Consider the following 19,123-nt stretch of genomic DNA (forward strand, 5'->3'; position numbering starts at 1 on the left):
TAGGGAGCAATGACATTTCCTCTCTCAAGATCCATAAAGGTACTAAAAACATATTTAAATCAGTTCATGTGAGTACAGTGGTTTAATATTAATATTATAAAGCGACGAGAATATTTTTGGTGCGCCAAAAAAACAAAATAATGACTTATATAGTGATGGCCGATTTCAAAACACTGCTTCAGGAAGCTTCGGAGCGTTATGAATCAGCGTGTCGAAACATGATTCGGATCGCGTGTCAAACCGCCAAACTCCTGAAATCACGTGACTTTGGCGCTCCGAACAGCTGATTCGACACTCTGATTCATAATGCTCCGATGCTTCCTGAAGCAGTGTTTTGAAATCGGCCATCACTATATAAGTCGTTATTTTGTTTCAATAACTTAATTTATATTGATTCAGTTATTGAATCAATATAAATCATTATAAAATATTTCCACATGACTCCGCCAATGTTTAGTAGACACCACACATATTTTTGCATGCTATAAAGAAATATTCACGTTATGGTAAATTATCGTTATGTTTATTTTATATAGTGATGAGCAAGGGGGCCCCCTGGTGGTTCGGGGGCCCTACGCACCCACCCTGATGATTGTTTGTGGAGGGAAATCTGTAGGATTAAGTTATAAACCCCTTGAATTGGCTGTGTTGACATAGCTGTCAAATACAAATAAAGTTTTGGTCACACTTTAGGGTCCAATTCTCACTATTAAATATGACTTTTGCCTCCTAAATACTGCTTATTAATAGTTAGTAAGGTAGTTGTTAAGTTTAGGTATTGAGTAGGAGGATTTAGGGATGTAGAATATGGTCATTCAGAATAAGGCATTAATATGTGCTTTATAAGTACTAATAAGCAGCCAATGTCCTAGTAATATGCCTGCTAATAAGCAACTAGTTAATAGTGAGAATTGGACTAAAGTGTGACTTTTTTAGTTTGTTTTATAGACCACGTCCCAACAGTCAAGAGGACGACGCCGTGGTCTACAGTCTTCTCAGTAACAAAGAGTGAATGAATCTCTGCACTGTGAATAATGAGCTTTAGCCAACACGTGTTGTAGATATTTCTCTTTTTATTCAAAAGAATCAAATGCCTATAGTGAATAAATTTACATTGAGTACAAAATTACCATAGGTTTAAACATTAGAATGAGTATAAAAGCATTAAAGAAATAATATATACAATGTACAGTGAAAGTAAAAAATTATTATTAAATCTATATGTACATATTTTTGCATGCATCTGTATTTACATCCACATTTGTCACTTGACCAAAAAAACCCCCAAAACATACATAGTGTATTTGATCTAACAATATATGATTTTGAAAAGATAGCACTGTTAAAACAAATAAAATGCAAAGCTATATCTATATTAAAAATGGCTCTTTTTTTTCTTTACAAAAGTTATCATTCACATAAAAATTAAAACCGGTCATCATTTACTCACTCTCATGTCAAACACCTTTAATCAAGATTTTATACAAGCTACAAGCATATGTTAAATGCGCAATAAATTAACACTAGTAATGCGCTGGTGAAATATTATGCTCCCATTATGACATTAATTTTATACTTTAAAATGTCAACATTATATTCTACTGAGCTGCATTCTGCATTTATCTGCTCACTACTGAACATACATTCAGCATTTGTCATGTACAGTATCTACAGTGCTAGATCACACTTCAACATCCTCTTCAACATCCTACATTTACATGTAGTTCAATCACAATTTAATAACAAGCCTAATCTAAATCACACGGGACTGTGATCCTGCGAATAGCAGTCGTCTTCATGATGTTTGTATATTTGCTCCAGACTGCATCACTTAAAGGTCAAATGTGTAATTTCTGTGCTTTTTAAACAGGTTTCTCAAACATTCACCCATCTGTCATTGGTCGGACAAACAGATAGTCCCGCCCCAAATCTCACGCTATTGGTTGAGCCAGTCTTGCTGTGTTGGGCCCGTCGAGATGCTCAAACAAACACAGCAATGTTTTCATAGCACCACAGAGCTATAGTGTTTAAACCTTCATGGGCTACAAATGGATTTCGTATAGTATTTTAACAACAACAACAACTACAACAACAAAACAACGTCACCCTTAAGCTCACAATCGGATGTCCCGAGATTTGTGTGAAATTTCTTCACTCAATGAATTCAAATTGTGTCCTGTGTAATCTCTTCCTCTACGGCTCTCCTGTTGGATCAGTAGATTCTGGTTTCTTCCTACAAAAAAAAAAAAAAGAGGGAATATGTCATTATTTCTACAGTGCAAATGATACAGAAGAATACAAAAAGCTGCTTTCTGGGTTTAGGAGGCAGCTGAATTGTTTTAATTGTTTTCAGGGGGAATTGATAGTAGAGAAAAGAATACAAATTGTGAGACAAGGGTTTAAAAAAATGGCGGTACGAGTAAGTTACATCATGACTTAAAGGAATAGTTCTCCAAAAAAAAAATTAAGATTCTGTGATTATTTACTCATTGATGTTTACTAATGGTTTTTTATGTTTTTTGGATCTGGGCAGTTTCAGGGGCCGTGTACTCGACACCTATTTCAACTAAAAACAAAAAAAGTTTATGCGTTTTGGCCGTTCATTTACACAACAGCAGTGTTTTGGGGGCCAGAAAACACAAACTTTTGAAAACGTCCAAAATGATACCGTTATCGTCTCTGTGTAAACTATAAAAACTGTGACGTCATGTGCTTCCATATTACGTGTTCAGTCTATAGGTATGTAAGTGTTTCTTTACAAAGTGACATCGCCAACTACTGGCCTGGCATGAATAATACAGTGGTTTTAGTCGTTTTCGCGGATCCGTGTGAACACAAAGGAAAAACATTGTCTTGTAAACGTACCCTAAATCAGCATGTACTTTACTTGTATGGAAGACATAAGCTCAGATATTTTGACTAACATTTCCTAAAGTCACACACAATTGAAGATGAGTAAATGATGACAAAATGGTCATTTTTGGGTGAACTATTCCTTTAAGTTTGGTTGCATAACAAAAAACCCACATGCCATTTTTTGTGAATGACAGCTTTGATGCCCAGCTGCATTCACCCCTTTGAGTTTGGCACCTACTCGAATTTGGTGAGAGGCGCTTTGTCACACGTGACTTCTGAATGAACGCCATTCACTGCCCCACTAGGTGTCTGAAGTTTTGGGATGCTGCCTCTGGGAAGCGTTAGCCCACCCAGCTTCATGTCTCTGTATCAAGAGACACATGAGGACTGAAGCTTAGAGCGGTGAAATCACACACAGGGAACAGTAAATCTGTCTAAATGCAAACCTCGAAAATTTGATTTTATATGGAATATATGGAAGATTCATTGACTTGTGTCAAAATATAAGGGACACTTACACATGACTGTATATACAGTCAAACCAAAATGTATTCAGACACCTTGAACATTTCATTCATTAATGCAGTTTATTCACTATAGTTTGAAAAAATGGTAATAAAATATGACAAGATCTCAGAGTTAAACTGTGTCAGAAAAAAATAATCTTAATTATGTCAACACTTAAGCAAAACATGGTCAGGTCAAAGTGTCGGAATAATTTTTGGTTCCAAATTTTTATCAATTTTGCTGGTAGTCCACTGTATGAAGAATTTTTGGGTATTAAATGTCATGGTTTACTTTATTTTACTATCCTCACTTACATAAATGAACTATAGTGTCCTGCACCCACTAGTAAAAATATATCAAAAATATAAAAAATGTGTGAATAATTTTTGGTTTGACTGTATATGACAATAAATTTAAATTTTTGTCTATATATATATATATATATATATATACATATATATACACACACACACACACACACACACACGTACATACATATAAAATATTTTAAAATAATATTTTTTAGCATTCATTAACCTTGGTTGTTGGTTCAAAATGTGTAATTATATTGTTAGAAATGCATTAGTAAAAAATATTGTTTTAGTTAATTTTTTTTTTTTTTACAAATATAATGTTAAAAAGTACGGAGCCCCGCATGACATGCAAGAAAAAAAATGTAATCGTGCGCACGATTTAACCTACTATTGTTTTCCTGCATGTCATCTCCGGGGCTCCATAAAAAGAGAATTAGGCTATACAGAATTGAACATTAACCAAGATTTGAAAAGGCTGTAAAAATCTTGTATTCTTCATTGTTAGTTTGTGTCTTAACTATTACATTAAACTTTATATAACCCTTTAATTAGGTCAACCATATTGCTGAGTGTTATCATCATTTCGATTATAATCAACTTTTTAATGTTTTTTTGCCATTATTACATACAATTCTAGTTCATAACAGTGAGCAATACAATAAAGTGTAATTATTTTTTTTTTTTATCCTAATTCAATTATTTATACTTTTCTGCCAATCTTTGCACATCTTGGCATATAGGTACTGTAAGTACAGGAATAGTTCACCCAAAAATGAAAATGATGTGAGGACTTTTCCTCACAAAAAGCTATCATATGAATTCAAAAGACTTGGGATATAATGTACAAGTTTTGAAGATTAACTTTATAATACATTTATGGTGCTATTTGTCTTTTTTGCATCTACTTTTCTTGTATGAAATTGTCTTTTGAAATGGAGAGATGGGGTGAACCATTCCTTTAAAGAACTATATGCAGTCACTATGATCTAACATTATGTGCAAACAATGGCTCTTTGTAGGAAAACTAGTGTAGAAAAGAACAATCCTATTGTCTATCTCCGCAACATAAACATGGAAGGATGAAGTTAGCTTACCCATTTGAATTATTCGCCTCTTCATCCATCCCTTTAGAATCTGACAGTTTGTGTCCAAATAGTTTACGAGCAAGGAAATTAAGCAGGCCGCAGTGGTTGGTGTAGCAGCAGAAAGCATCCACTGCTACCATCAGCACCAAGAAGATGAACATTACAATGCCCACCACACCTCCTTTCCCAAGCATCGGCTGACTGACTGCAAGAGAAAGAGGAAACAATTCATTTCACTAAAGAGTGAAAAGGGTGAACTGATTGTTTAAACACCCAAAAATGAAAATTCAGTCATTTACTCACCTTCAAGTTATTCAGAATCTGAATGATGTTATTTCTTCTGTTGAACATAAATGAAGATATTTTGAAGAATGTTGGTAACCAAACAGTTGCTGGACCCCATTGAAATTACTATGGAAGTCAATGGGGTCCATCAACTGTCTGGTTACTGACATTCTTTAAAATATCTACTTTTGTGCTCAACAGAACAAAGAAATGAATACAGGTTTGAAACAACTTGAGGGTGAGTAAATGATGACAGAATTTTCATTTTTGGGTGAACTATCCCTTTAAGCATATAATATGGCGCTTTACCACTGCATGGGATGGCTCGGTACGGAACGGTACGGCTTGCTTAAATAGTCCCACCTTGGTGGGGGTTCCAAGCGTGCCGTACCGATACTAAATGTAACGTGTAAACACTGCAGATCACTGATTGGTCAGAGAGAATCGTCACTACCAGCGTCATTGGATTTGAAACACGAGACAGCAAACCCGCTAGATTTAAATAGTCAGTAACAGCCACCGCAGTATCATTTGTTTGTGAAATGACCGAGCTGAGCTGAATAGTACCACGCAGTGGAAAAGCGGCAATACGTAATAATATTTGATTTGCTCTGATCAGTCCTACCAGGTTGTGGGACGGTGAAGTTGATTTTGGCAGGGCTGGAGGAGCCGTTGCGGTTTACTGCATAAACTTCCATTTGATATTCAGCATTGTACTGGAGACCATTCAGCTGGATTCTGCTGGAGTTTCCAGGAAATTTATTTTCAGCCCATTCGTCATTCTCCTGGTTCTATTCGAAATGGGACATTTTACATTGGTATAAGTCATATTTAAAAAAACAAAAAAGATACGATGAAATGATTTGGCTGGACTTCAGACTGACCCCTTTATAGCGCACAATGTAGTGTTGGATGGGAGAGCCTCCGTCTTTCAGCTGTTTAATGGGGATGGAGACTGAGTTCTTCTCCAACTTTTTCTCACTCAGAGAAAGAACGGGGCTGTCGGGTTCACCTAAATGAGGGAAAGAAGAAACATGAGACAGGAGGAACAAAGAAACAGTCTAACAGGTGATCTTAGGGCTGGGTGGATTGTGATCATGATATTTTCAACCTTATTTGGACAATATTTGATGTACACTACCATTCTAAAGTTTGGGCTTAGTAAGATTTTTCTTCTGCTCACCAAAGCTGCATTTATTTGATCAAAAAATACAGTAAAAACAGTAATATTGTGAAATATTATTACAATTTAAAATAACTGTTTTCTATTTGAATATATTTTAAAATGTAATTTATTATTTGATGCAAAGCTGAATTTTCAGCATCATTACTCCAGTCTTCAGTGTCACATGATCCTTCAGAAATCATTCTGATATGCTGATTTGCTGCTCAAGAAACATTTCTTCTAATTATTAATGTTGAACACATGTTTTTGCTGCTTAATAGTTTTGTGGAAACCGTGAAACATTTTTTTCCGGATTCTTAGGTGAATAGAATGTTCAGAAGAAAAGCATTTATTTGAAATAGAAATCAATTGTAGTTTCATCATAAATGTTTTACTGTCACTTCTGACCAACTTAATGCATCCTAATTCAGCTGAATAAAAGTATTCATTTCTTTCTTTCTTTAAAAAAAAAAAAAAATAATAATAATAAAAAAAAAAAAAATCCTAATGACCCCAAACTTTTGAACGGTAGTATTCTGATATTTATTGCTCCTAAAAAGCTCATTTCTTAATTCAAAATGTTTATTTTAATAACTAAAATACAGTAAAAATCTAGTTAAAAATAGTAAATGCATGTTTTCCATACTAATTCACTTAATAAACACAAGGAAGACTAATGTGAAGAATGAATCACTGAATCAGAGTTTTGAACCAGTTAACTGAAATGGACAGTGTGAACTGATTCACAGAAATGAATCAAGCTTAACAACTCTACACACATTTCCTTTAAACTTAAGTAACAAAAACAGTGTGAAAGTTTTCACAAACTAGTCAATGGGCAAATAAAAAGCACATTAAAATCAGTGTGAATATTAAGTTATTAGAGTATGTCAGTGTCACACTTAAGTAATTGACAATCCAGTGGATAAGCTCCAAAATCATTCACTACAGTATAGATGTGTGAGATCAGCAGACCAACATTGATTTCATGCTGAAGGAAACCTGAAGTAGCAATTTTCTTTTTTTACTTCAGCATTGAAAACATGTAGGTAAACTCATTTTCACACTTCTATATCACAGTAAACAATTAGGTTTGTGTTTTAGCCTATCAACTGGAGATGTATGCATTAAAAATTTTGATTTACCATCTACAAAGGAAGGTCAGAATAAGGCAATGGATGGGCCCCGGGACCAGGAGCAGGTTGTAATGCATGGAGAATGGTCATCATCAAGCAGGAGTGGTCATTTAGGTGGCAATTAGAGAAAGAATGGGCAGCGAAAGCAAATCATGAATATATGTGATGAGAAATCAAGAACAAGAATGACAGCATGAAATGAAATCAACTGCAATAAAATGTCTTATCATTATTAAAAATTGATGTTGGGACTGTAGACCATTGGCCACACCCAGACTGAATCTACAGCCTTTTTTTTTGAACATTTTCTCCACTGATTTTGTGGAAAATCTGCAGATTGGATTTAAACATTGTAAATGTGCTAAATGGAGCTGTGAGTACTATATATAATTTAGCATGCAGCTTTCATGATTAAAGCATATATATATATATATATATATATGCTGTTTAATATGTTTTTAGTATATCACACCACAGGATAGATTTACTACTTGGCCGCAGATTCTGTGTGGGCTGCCAATGGCTTACATAACAATATTCATAATAGTTTTTCAACATCAAAAATGGTGGATAAGCAGCAGATGAAGTGAACAGACAGGAGAGAATCCTGCTGATACTCACGTTCGGACTGTGTGAAGATCCTGCGTTCAGTGGAGAAGTTCCCCTGGTAATGTGAGTTTTTGGCAGCAAAACGAACTGAGTACTCTGTGTACGGCTCAAGGCCCGTGATCACCAGGGGATCTACAAATGTAAGTATTTTCATCACACATTTGAATTTTAAAAAAGCATCAAAATATAAACCACGGTAACACTATATTTCGATGGTCCACTTTAGACATTCTACTAACTATAAGTAACTTTGCAGCTACATGTCAAATAACTTTCATTAGAGTATGAGTAGACTGACTGCTTAATATCTGCTAACACTTTAATCTACTGACTATAAGTAACTTTCCAACTACATGTCAACTTATTCTACTAACTCAAACCTTAACACCTAAACATAAACTAATATTCAAATGAGAGTTAGTTGATATGTAGTTGCAAAGTTACTTATAGTTAGTAGAATGTCTAAAGTGGACCATTGAAATAAAGTGAAACCCAAACCACACCTCTTATAGTTACTTATTTACTTGTGGGCTTGACGACACTTTGACTCCAGGTTTCATCGGACGGTTTCTTCCACTGAAGGATGTACTGGGTAATAGAGGACCCTCCGTCCTGCACTGAGACAGTCTGGATGAGGACAGAAGATGAGGACCCTGCGGCCACACTGAACTGAGCGGGTGCCCCAGGCCAGGCTTGTGAGAGAGGAAGAGAAGTTGTTAATGAGAAGCAATATGAAAAGTTTATGGAGAAATAAATAAATATCAACAAACCAAAGTTTGTTAACTAAATCATTATCAAATGTTATGCATGATGACAAAAAACTGTTGTTTCATCATTATATCTATTCAACTATATATCAATTCAAATGCCTCCGTATACATTATGCATAATTGATTAAAAATCTCTCTCTCTCTCTCTATAAATATATGGTGAAGATAGACTCATTTTTGGAGCTCAAATTCCTGAAGCCACTACAAAAGCCTTACTTATCAGCTGGAAGTCCTCAATGGTTGTGCCCACCGGGTTGCTGGCTATGCAGGAGTACAAGCCACCATCAGAGGGCATTACATTTTCAAGAATGAGCTCAGATCCCTCCACACTCGTCTGCCCATACGTTCGTGCAAACAGGAAAGACAATAAGAGACAGGAAGAAGCAATTAAGACCAAAGAGAAGAGTACGTGGGTCAAACTTCCTGGAGATACAGAATCCCTTCTCACCGTCACCACCATCAAAGAAAATTATAATCCAATTATAATCCATTTCCCATGTATTCCCACTGGTTTAAGACAAGATTTGATTGTCTTAAACATATTTCCAAAGGTAATTAATAATCTCTGTTTTTAAAAAAAATTGCAAACAACAATAAAAATTGAGCTATTTAGATGTTTCTCACCATTTTTTCTTGGGTAGCCTTCCTGACCCACTGTATGGTTGGAGTTGGATGTCCTGTGGCATTGCAGAGCACCGATCCAGATTCTCCTGGAATAACGGTCAGCTTGCTTGGATCCAAGTCTATAATTGGACGCTCTGAAAATGATCAATAGGACAAGCAAAAATGAAATGAAATTCATCTTCAAAAGCTAAACCATAAAATATTAAAATACATATTGAGCCAACTATTGCAGATATGCATTTGTGTATAAAAATCTATTTTAATATTTCCATTATCCTAAAAGTGTTTTGTTTGGGTCTGGTCCATTGGAGAGTGTCAATGTGATGATGGGATCAAATTCCCCATATCTGTGTTTGTAACTGTAGTAAACACCTGACTTCAAGAGAAAAAAAGGTTTCCTTGGAATAAATCTTTGGCTAAACAAAATTTCCAAGAAAAGGAAATAAAGTAGAGAAAAAACAAACAGCACACAATTTTGCAGCAGTTTAAAGTCAACCATTCAAAACCCATTAGACATAAAAAATTGAACAGGATATTCAGACAGAAAAGATAAAGCTGGTCTTGATTTTATCCATCAGGAATTGATTGACTGGATCATAAAATTATGTGTTGCCATCCAAAAAGGGCATTATTTGTCATTTTACAACACGTATGGGCTAACTGATAGAGCTTACTGGCTATACAGACACATTACTTCATTCAAGGTTTTGATTCTTCAAGGAAGGCCTTGTCTCACCTGAGACATCCAGAATAAACGTGGCAGAGTTTTCTCCGATCTTATTGGTAGCCGTGCAGACATACTCTCCATAATCACTCCTGGTCACTGAAGAGATGGTGAGCTCACTCTTATCGGTGTTGAATTTGATACGGGAGTCGTCAGAGGTGGAAGGGCTGAGGGAAGAGATGCAGAAACTCAGTCTTCTTGCCACTATTGTTCATTAATACAACACAAATATATAAATGGAAGGAGAACTATGAGACAAAAGGAAGCTCCAAATATACAAAAACAGTCGGAGACTAAAAATATGAATAAACACATACAGGCTCTGTTCCAAAATAGAGTTTCAATAGAGTTTAACATTAACATACTGCTAAACTAACAACATGATAGTCTAATAAGCACAGTAATGCTTATGGGTAAAACAGTCATTTTTTAATATATCTATATCAGTACTTTTCATTATTAAATTAATTATGAGTCTATTTGTATTTAGCATTTCTCCCGCTTTGTCCACTGTATCATCTTATTTGTGTATTCTTCTCTTTTCTTTTTATTTGTTTTTAATAAAATTTTTATTTCTTACGCATCTTTTATAATTATTTTATATTTTTAAATACCTTTCATATAAAGCAATACATTGCATTGCATTTCCATTGTGTATGAAATTCTGGCAAGGTTCTCAAAGTTATAAACAAACATTCTTTCAGTAACATTAATATAACATTCGCTCAATGTTATCTGGTCTTTAATAATGTTCTTAAATTGTTAATGGAACTTTTTTTTTTTCTGAAACACTTTAATTGGACATTTGTCTAATGTTTTTTACTACTTGTTTCAGAATGCCTATCTAGGACGCCCACTAGGTTTTGAAAGAGAGCCATAGAAGATTCACGGTTATAAAAAGCATGAAGGAAATATAGCATTTTCTGTTGATGTACATACAGCATCCATGTTATATTTGGAGTGGGTGCTCCTTTGACCAGGCAGACTATAGACACACTGGTATTGGGTCCGGCATGAACACTCTTTCTCTCCTCATGAATCAGTATGGTCGGTGGCTCTGGAGAACGGGAAATTTAAAGCAAATTTTTAGAGGACATATTCACCCTGGCCACACTAAGAACAAACATGATTAGTTCTATGTTCTCACCATTAACAACAACAGAGATCGGGAGATGCCTGGTTACGGGGCGTCCCTTGATCTTGCCTTCACAGGTGTAGGTTCCACGGTCTTCCTGCTGAATTCCCACAATCTGCAGGGATCTATCTGGGAGGATTCTGAGACTACCTCGGCCTGTACAAAGAGAAGAGGGAAGGTAAAGCATGAGCAGCGTCAAAGATGCAATCTTATTACTTTACTCATGAGGAGAAGCCTTTAAAAGCCCACACGCACACTCTTAAAAGGCCAGCTCACCCCAAAATAAAAATTCTGTCATTATTTAGCAACAGAGGCTCATTGGGAAAAAAAAAATGCCTCTACCTATATTCTTGCAAAACTAGATGCTGTAAAATACCAACATTTAGAGATACACTTCACATTGAAAACATCGCAAAATAAGCAAGATGTCCAAACATCTACAAAGGAAATTGAATCTCTATCTATGTGAAGGTGAGCAAATAATGATTGACTTTCTATTTTGGGGTGAATTGTTCCTCTAAGGTTGTCAATGGTGGCGTTTACTTGAAATGGGGCAGGACTGAATGTTTTTGAGCTCTTTCTTACGGCCTCATTCTCACCATCAGACAGGAAGAAAAAACACTAAACCAAACTGTTCACCGATGTTTCCAGACTACTAGCGAGAAACATCTCTTGATTTGGTAGCAAATCAGTCAGAAAACGAATGCACAGGCCCCTCCCACCCCATCGCTGACTCGTCCACCATCGCCATCCTGCCATTCTGCCAACTACAGGCATCACATTGAGCTAGGAAGGTGAGGAGACCCCCATACCACATAAAAGATTGGAAGAACCTGCAGCATGGCCACCCCCCCTACCGTCATCATTCACGATGCGATCGTTCCGTAACCAGTAGACCTCCACATCGGGTTTGCCAGAGACCATGCAGGGAATGGTCACAGTCTGGTTCACCAGAAATTCATGGTACGTCCGTGTGTTGCCAAAGTCTGGTGCTTCTGATTGTAGGACAGAATTTTACATGAGAATCATTATGAAGATTCACTGCTTGACAGAAAAATAAATGTCTTCAGGAAAAAGAAACAGAACCTACGGTAGACATAAAGCTGGTAGGTTGTCTTCTTTGTGCCGTGTTCATTTTCAAACTGACAGGTATAGATTCCACTGTCACTTAACTCAATGTTCTTCAAGGTCAGTGCACTCGAAGACTCATCAGTTTTCTTGACTTCATGGCGATCTTCATCAACCTCTTCATCATCCTTCAACCAAATGATGTCTCCCTCTGAATCGACTGATACACACAATAGAGCATATGGAAAGACAGAAAAGAATAGAAAACACCTTCTTGGTTATTTTATTTTATTCAGCAACATTAAATCTGATATATTAAAAATGCTTTGACTATTACAGACTTGTATATGATATACAGAGGCCCCCAAAATATTTGGACACATGAAAATGTATTAATATCAGTGCATTACATACAAAACATCAAACCAAGTGGCAGTTATTTTGAAGCAATAGATAATGAATGAAAAACAAAATGAAAAAAGTATTGTTGACACTTGAGGAAAAATGATCTATATTCAGAAAAAAATAGTTTTAGATTAGTTTAAGCTCCCAAAACAACATATTTGCACTTAGTTTGATATTTTATAAGTCATTGAGACATTTTTAAGTGTGTTCAGATATAATTTGGGGCCATTCTTTGTGTCTATTATTCAGTTTTTACAACTAAACACACCAACCTTTGCACAAGAGCAGAACTTGGCTTCCCACCTGCACATCAGGTTCACTAGCGATGATGTCTAATTTAGCATCTAAAATGAAAGGAAACACGTTCCACAAATTATGAACAATAACTTTTACACTGTACATGAGTAACCATAGCATAATAAATAAGTCAGCAGGCAATGATGATATTTTTTTCAAGCCAAAGCACTGTTTTACTGCATCACTACCACAAATAGCTCTGCTTCTAATATAGGACAGACAGCGAGGAAAAGGGTAAATGGACACTGGAAATGACCGGCTTCCCTTACAAAGCAATATTTCTTCCTGTATGGGTGATCAAAGACATCCACAAAGAACAGAGCAACAATAATGGTTTTCTTTTCAAAGGGCAACATTATCTCTCCTTCACAAGAGAAAGTAATACTGTAAGTACATTTATCTGCATATATATATATATATATATATATATATATATATATATATATATATTAGTAAATGCTGAAATTAACATTAACTAAGATTAATAAATGTTGTAGAAGTATTGTTCATTCTTAGTCCATGTTACCTAAAGTAGTTAACTAATGTTAACAAATGAACCTTATTGTAAAGTGTTACCATTTGATATGTAATTGTTGAAATAATCATCTGTTAAACGTAGATTGCAATTTCCATGGCAAGAGAAAATGACATCAGTTAAAAAAACAGTAAATAGTCAAAAATAATAAATAAATTTAAAAGGAGATAAGGACAACTAACAAGATAAATAGCTAGCTACATTTATATAAAAATTTCTGAAAATGAAATTTATATTAAATCTTTTCTGATATAATATACAATTTTCAATACAAATGATATTGTCAGCAAAACAATATGAAAATGAAAATTGTAATATTAATATTTGCTTTACAAATTTAAATAGGTTCTCACACTTTTAGACCCCACTGTATCTAAAAAGCAAATCAATATTTAACAGAGAAATTAAATTGCACTTAAAGGTTAGGAAAGTAAATCCCAGCTCACCTATTAGTCTTGAGCATACAAGGAGGAGTCCACACAGTCTGAGTAAAGTCATGGTTGCAGTCTTCTCTTCCTGCGCACCTCTCTTGGAGTCTGATAGTCAACAAGTCCCCCATGATTTTATATGCTATGACAGAGACAGACAGGAACCTGGTTATCTGGAGGATCTGACCCCAAAACTCCCTCCTCCCGATACTTCATTCAGATGATGCAGTGCAGGGATGCTGAGACGCGCTCCAGCCGCCCCGACGCCAGCGGCCCTCCCCTCCTGCGCACCGGATGAAACGAGCCCTGCTGTCCCCTGACACTCGATGGAGGAAGATATTTTATCTCACGATCTTGTATTTTATTGAAGATGATTAAAAACATGAGGAAGATAAAGAAAAACATGTGCACACACATTTTACTAAATAACGTGAGAAAAATGTAATAAATGCTCATAATTATTACGCTTTTAACATTAAGTAATATATAAACCAATGAATATACGAATAATTTTTATTTCTTACATTAAAAATGTTACCTTGGCGTTTTATGATTTAGGCCTATGCTATGCATGTTTGCTGTTGTACTGAATTAACCACAGGATGATATTTACAGCAACATTACAAGTCTAATATTTATTTTATACATTTATATAAACAAACAGATAAACGTGAATTTCACGAAAATGTCGGTAAATTGCGCCTTTAGCATCAAACTTACCCTGCGTCCCAATGTCCATACTATCCATCCTAAATAGTATGTGAGATTAAAGTAAGTGTGTCCCAAAGCATAGTATGTTGAAAAGAGCATGCCAAAAGTCCCCGGATGGTCTACTATTTCCGGTAGATTTTCGAAGTGTGGATCCGTGCACACTATAAAGGCTAATAATATTTAATGTTATCCGTGTTATATTTCATCTGCAATACCAATGTGGATTGGCCATTAACTTTTAAATGCATCATTATGCATATGAGGAGAGTTCTCCACATGAAAGACCCGCGACTGCAGATCAACGTGCTACTGCATTTCTCTCCGATACGGTAGGAAATTAACTAAATGAAATGTGGTGGAGGATGTAAGATGATTGACAGGCCAGTTTACGGTGACAGAGAGCAAAGACGCAATTGTATGAGGTGATAGTATGTCCCAAAGCTTGTCTACTCTTTTGCTACACACTCAAAAGTATGTACTTTTTGTTCACAAAAAGAGTACATACTTTTAGGGCGTAGTAGAAGTAGGCGAATTGGGACGCAGCATTAGCCTATGTCGCCAAACAAAGCAGACACTGAAAATCGGTCTGGAATTCTGTATATGAGTGGAGTGGAGCGACTTCCTCTCGGCACTCAAAGCGTCTGTAACCACTCCGCTCGAACTCCACTACGGAGTTTACACTTCCACTACTCCCAGCGACTAGCGTGAGAAAAAGGGTGATGAACCGAGAGAAAACGCGAACGCGCCGAGCCGCCGACAACCAAATCGGACCAGTTGAAAAACAACATAACTACACTTCCAATCGCGAGAGAAAAACACCAATGTTTCCACTTTTAAAAAAACATGCTCCTTGCTACAGGTAAATCTATGGAAACCAATTCCCGTCAGATACGGAAAAAAAGCATGCTTTGGTAAATTGTAATATGACATAAAAAGTCGAAATGAGAAATGACATTTGACATAAGTCATAATTATTATATAAAAAGTAGAAATTGTGACTTAAAATTATTAATTACGCCTATTAGCCTACATAAAAAGTCAAAATTATGACAGGCCTAAGTACTAAGTCAAAATTATTACTTAATTTTGACATTTTAATGTCATAATGAATTTTTGGTAGTGATTATGACATAAAAAGTCGAAATGATGATATAAAAAGTCATAATTATGACTTAGTATGTCATATGTTTCTACAGTAACCCAAACTGCTCTACAGATCGCGTTTCGTCACTATGTTCGTTGGCGTTTTTAGAGGCAGCTTGCATCGAATACGCACAAAGTAGTAGTAGTAGTCATCATCTTCTTTGTTAAAAGTAAGAACAAACCCCATTGCTTCGGCTAATGTACTCTCTGCTGTCTCAGACGACGACATCTTTGACGTGTCGGCCAGATGGCCACCGTAGCTTCTCCGAAAGGGAGGGGTGCGAGGGGTGTGTGCTGTTAGTTGCTGCTAAAATTCACATATTGCACCTTTAAGTATGACCTTTAAATCGAAATTTTGACTTAGTATGTTATCGTTTCAAGCTTTTATGTCATAATTATGATTTACAAAAAGGTTTTTTTCCCTTATGTGGCAGAAATGCACTTCCATAAAAATCGGCTTCTACTCTACTGTTATTTTTTATGTGCAATATTTATCATAAACCATTTATTAAGATTACATCTGATAAATGTATTACATCCTTTTATATGTTGTCACATGGGAAAGGACTAAGTAACTAGAGATTAACTAATACTCCATTTACTCAAATGTGTTTTCTCAAGGTTTGAAACATCTAGTACATTTAGTAAACACTTTTAAATTAAAACACAATTTTTGTGAATTCCATTTTTGAAATTCTGTCATATTTTGCTTATTGGATAAATAAGTGTGGTAAAATCTAAATAGTCTACTTGATCTAATGTCATGTTATGACAGTATGAAATAACACCAGTGAAATTATGAGAATTATGTATAGTGACCAAAAAAAATTGTGTTCAAAAAATAAAAAAATGAGATTCAGTGGTTTACAATGTATTACAATAATGAAAGTCTTCATCCAAACACAAGCATGTCTTCCTGAAGGATGCAATGATTACAGTCACGTATCATAGTAGTGTAATCACCAGAAGAGATGTTTTATAAACAAACAAAAGGTTATTTTTGTCTTTACCAGAACAATTCACGTCAGTAGTTTGACTCACCTGCTCTAATAAATTAGAGCTCAGCACGTTTGCGTGCAGAAAACAATAGCTGTTGTTTCAGCTCCGTGGGATACGCCCTCACGTATCACGACTGAATTTTTGACTAACTTGACTAATTAACTTAATGAACTAATTAATACAGAACATCAAATTATTTTGTTGCACTTCTAACAACTAAAACAAAGATTATGTTTTATAAGAAAATAATATTTCAGTCTTTCTTACTGAAGTTGCTATTTCTTTGTAATTATTTGTGAAATGTACTAGCAATTTCTGAGTGAAAATTGCTTTAAACTCAAAACCTTTTTTTTTTTTTTTCAGTGTAATGCTGACAAAATTACAGAGGCTTTATTAGTTTATATGGTGTACATTAGCAACACAAAGGTCATGGAATCATCCAGGTATATTGATAAAAGTAACTTTCCTTGAACAGATTGAAGGAAAGTGATGGTGTAGATAACATGACTGATAAGTGTGCTGAAGTGACAAGTTTATTGCCTATATGAGCTCTGCTGTTCTTGCTGTTTGATGGACTTGTAAGGCCATGCAGAGCAAATGTCATATTAATCAGAACGCTCTCTCAAGGTTGACATGAAATCTCAATTGATGTGAATATGAACATGTCTACTTTTCTGTGTATACGCATCTGCAATTACTCCAATTAGTCTATGACCTATATAGGAAGTTTTCCAATGCTCTGCTGTGGGGCACGTCTGCTTTTTGGCAGTGATTGAGTGCGGTCTAAATGGGTTTATATGGTGGTAATGGTTTATTTAACTGGAAATAAAATAAAAACAACATCAATCACTGCACAGAGCACTCAAGCATGCAGAAGCCATGATGCAAGACCTTATCTTCAAAGTCAAAGGTAGGGAAAATTTAATCCTTATCTTTCAAAATAAAAATCCTCATCCCCCCGAGTGTGAACATCCTGGAAATTGGCCGTTTTGGGATCCAAAATAAAGTAGTTGTTAAAATACAGATTGCTTCTCATTGGACATTTTGTGGGGAAGACTATCAGTGAATAACATCATTTCAGTCTGTTTTTCACACTAGGGTTATTATAGAGTATGTTTACACAACAACGATGCACTAAAAATGGAAAAGTTTTTCCTTTGCGTTTTTCACGTACAGACCACAACATTGTCAAAATGATCCCTGTTCACTTTTATTCGCAAAAAACATCTAAAAGCGTTGTATTCTGCTGCCAGACCAGAAGTTGGCGATGTCACTTTGTAACAATGACAGGCCTAAGTACTAAGTCAAAATTATTACTTAATTTTGACATTTTGACACGTGTGCGCATGTTTTCACATATTCACATTTTTGTAGTTTACCTGAAGACAGTAACGGTATCATTTTCAAAAACTTGCAGTTTGAAACCTGTTTTCAAAAGTTTTTGTTTTCTGGTCCACAAAATGCCATTGTCGTGTAAATGAACAGCCAAAACAAATAAAACGTTTTCAGTTTTTAATTGAAAATGGTGTTGTGTAAACTGCCCTTAAAACTAAAACCATAAAAAGACTTCTTTTTTTTTAATACCAGAATTAAAATAAACTTTAACTGAAATACATTAAAATATTTAAAAAAATTAAACTTATTTTATTTCAGCTAGTTGCCAAGGCTTAACTTGATGTATTTAGTTTAACTTGATGTAGGCCTACTAAAATAACTAAAACTGAAATAAAAATGTCAAAAATGCACAACAAAATTACTAAAACTTTAAAATTAAAATTAAAACAGAAAATATGAAAATAAAACTAATTCAAAACATTAATAAAAACTAGAACATGACACTAAAATAATACAGTTTCATAGTTATTGCTTCAGATAATCTGGGATATAGTGGATCGACATACAAAACTATCAAATATGATCCTAACTTATATTGTAATATTATCCTTATGACACAGAATATCATGGATTGACATACAAAACTATCAAATATGATCCTAACTTATATTGTAATATTATCCTTATGACACAGAATATCATGGATTGACATACAAAACTATCAAATATGATCCTAACTTATATTGTAATAATATCCCTATGACACAGAATATCATGGATTGACAAACAAAACTATCAAATATTATCCTTATGTTGTAATGTTATCCTTATGACTTGGAATATAGTGGAAAAAACAACATCAATCACTGCACAGAGCACTCAAGCATGCAGAAGCCATGATGCAAGACTTTATCTTCAAAGTCAAAGGTAGGGAAAATTTAATCCTTATCTTTTAAAATAAAAATCCTCATCCCCCCGAGTGTGAACATCCT

The 19,123-nt window shown here is 35.1% G+C and overlaps 2 protein-coding genes across 4 annotated transcripts in view; one reads left to right on the forward strand and one right to left on the reverse strand.

Moving 5' to 3' along the window:
* The window catches only part of cd22 (cd22 molecule), a 35,403-nt gene extending 33,583 nt beyond the window's left edge, over nt 1-1,820 (forward strand). The window contains exon 8 of the mRNA XM_051865085.1: nt 937-1,820. Coding sequence (XP_051721045.1) covers nt 937-1,012 — 76 coding nt within the window. The 3' untranslated portion in view covers nt 1,013-1,820. The remainder of the gene's footprint in view (nt 1-936) is intronic.
* On the reverse strand, nt 1,054-14,124 carry LOC127497009 (neural cell adhesion molecule 1-like). Of its 3 annotated transcripts, none has more exons than XM_051865078.1 (16): nt 13,962-14,124; nt 12,956-13,027; nt 12,301-12,498; nt 12,023-12,205; nt 11,223-11,366; nt 11,015-11,132; nt 10,088-10,242; nt 9,352-9,485; nt 8,944-9,061; nt 8,482-8,649; nt 7,970-8,089; nt 5,932-6,059; nt 5,673-5,838; nt 4,772-4,967; nt 3,095-3,220; nt 1,054-2,233 (listed from the first exon to the last, which is right to left on the reverse strand). In XM_051865078.1, the coding sequence occupies exons 1-16, from the start codon at nt 14,011-14,013 to the stop codon at nt 2,194-2,196; spliced, it is 2,118 nt and encodes a 705-aa protein (XP_051721038.1). In that variant the 5' UTR covers nt 14,014-14,124; the 3' UTR covers nt 1,054-2,193. The 3 variants fall into 3 exon arrangements, with proteins under 3 accessions (XP_051721038.1, XP_051721039.1, XP_051721040.1); XM_051865079.1 differs by having other exon boundaries at nt 12,068-12,205; nt 13,962-14,123; XM_051865080.1 differs by lacking the exon at nt 3,095-3,220.
* Between the last annotated feature and the right edge of the window lie 4,999 nt (nt 14,125-19,123).

This window comes from Ctenopharyngodon idella, chromosome 16, assembly GCF_019924925.1.
Source record: "Ctenopharyngodon idella isolate HZGC_01 chromosome 16, HZGC01, whole genome shotgun sequence".
Taxonomy (NCBI): domain Eukaryota; kingdom Metazoa; phylum Chordata; class Actinopteri; order Cypriniformes; family Xenocyprididae; genus Ctenopharyngodon; species Ctenopharyngodon idella.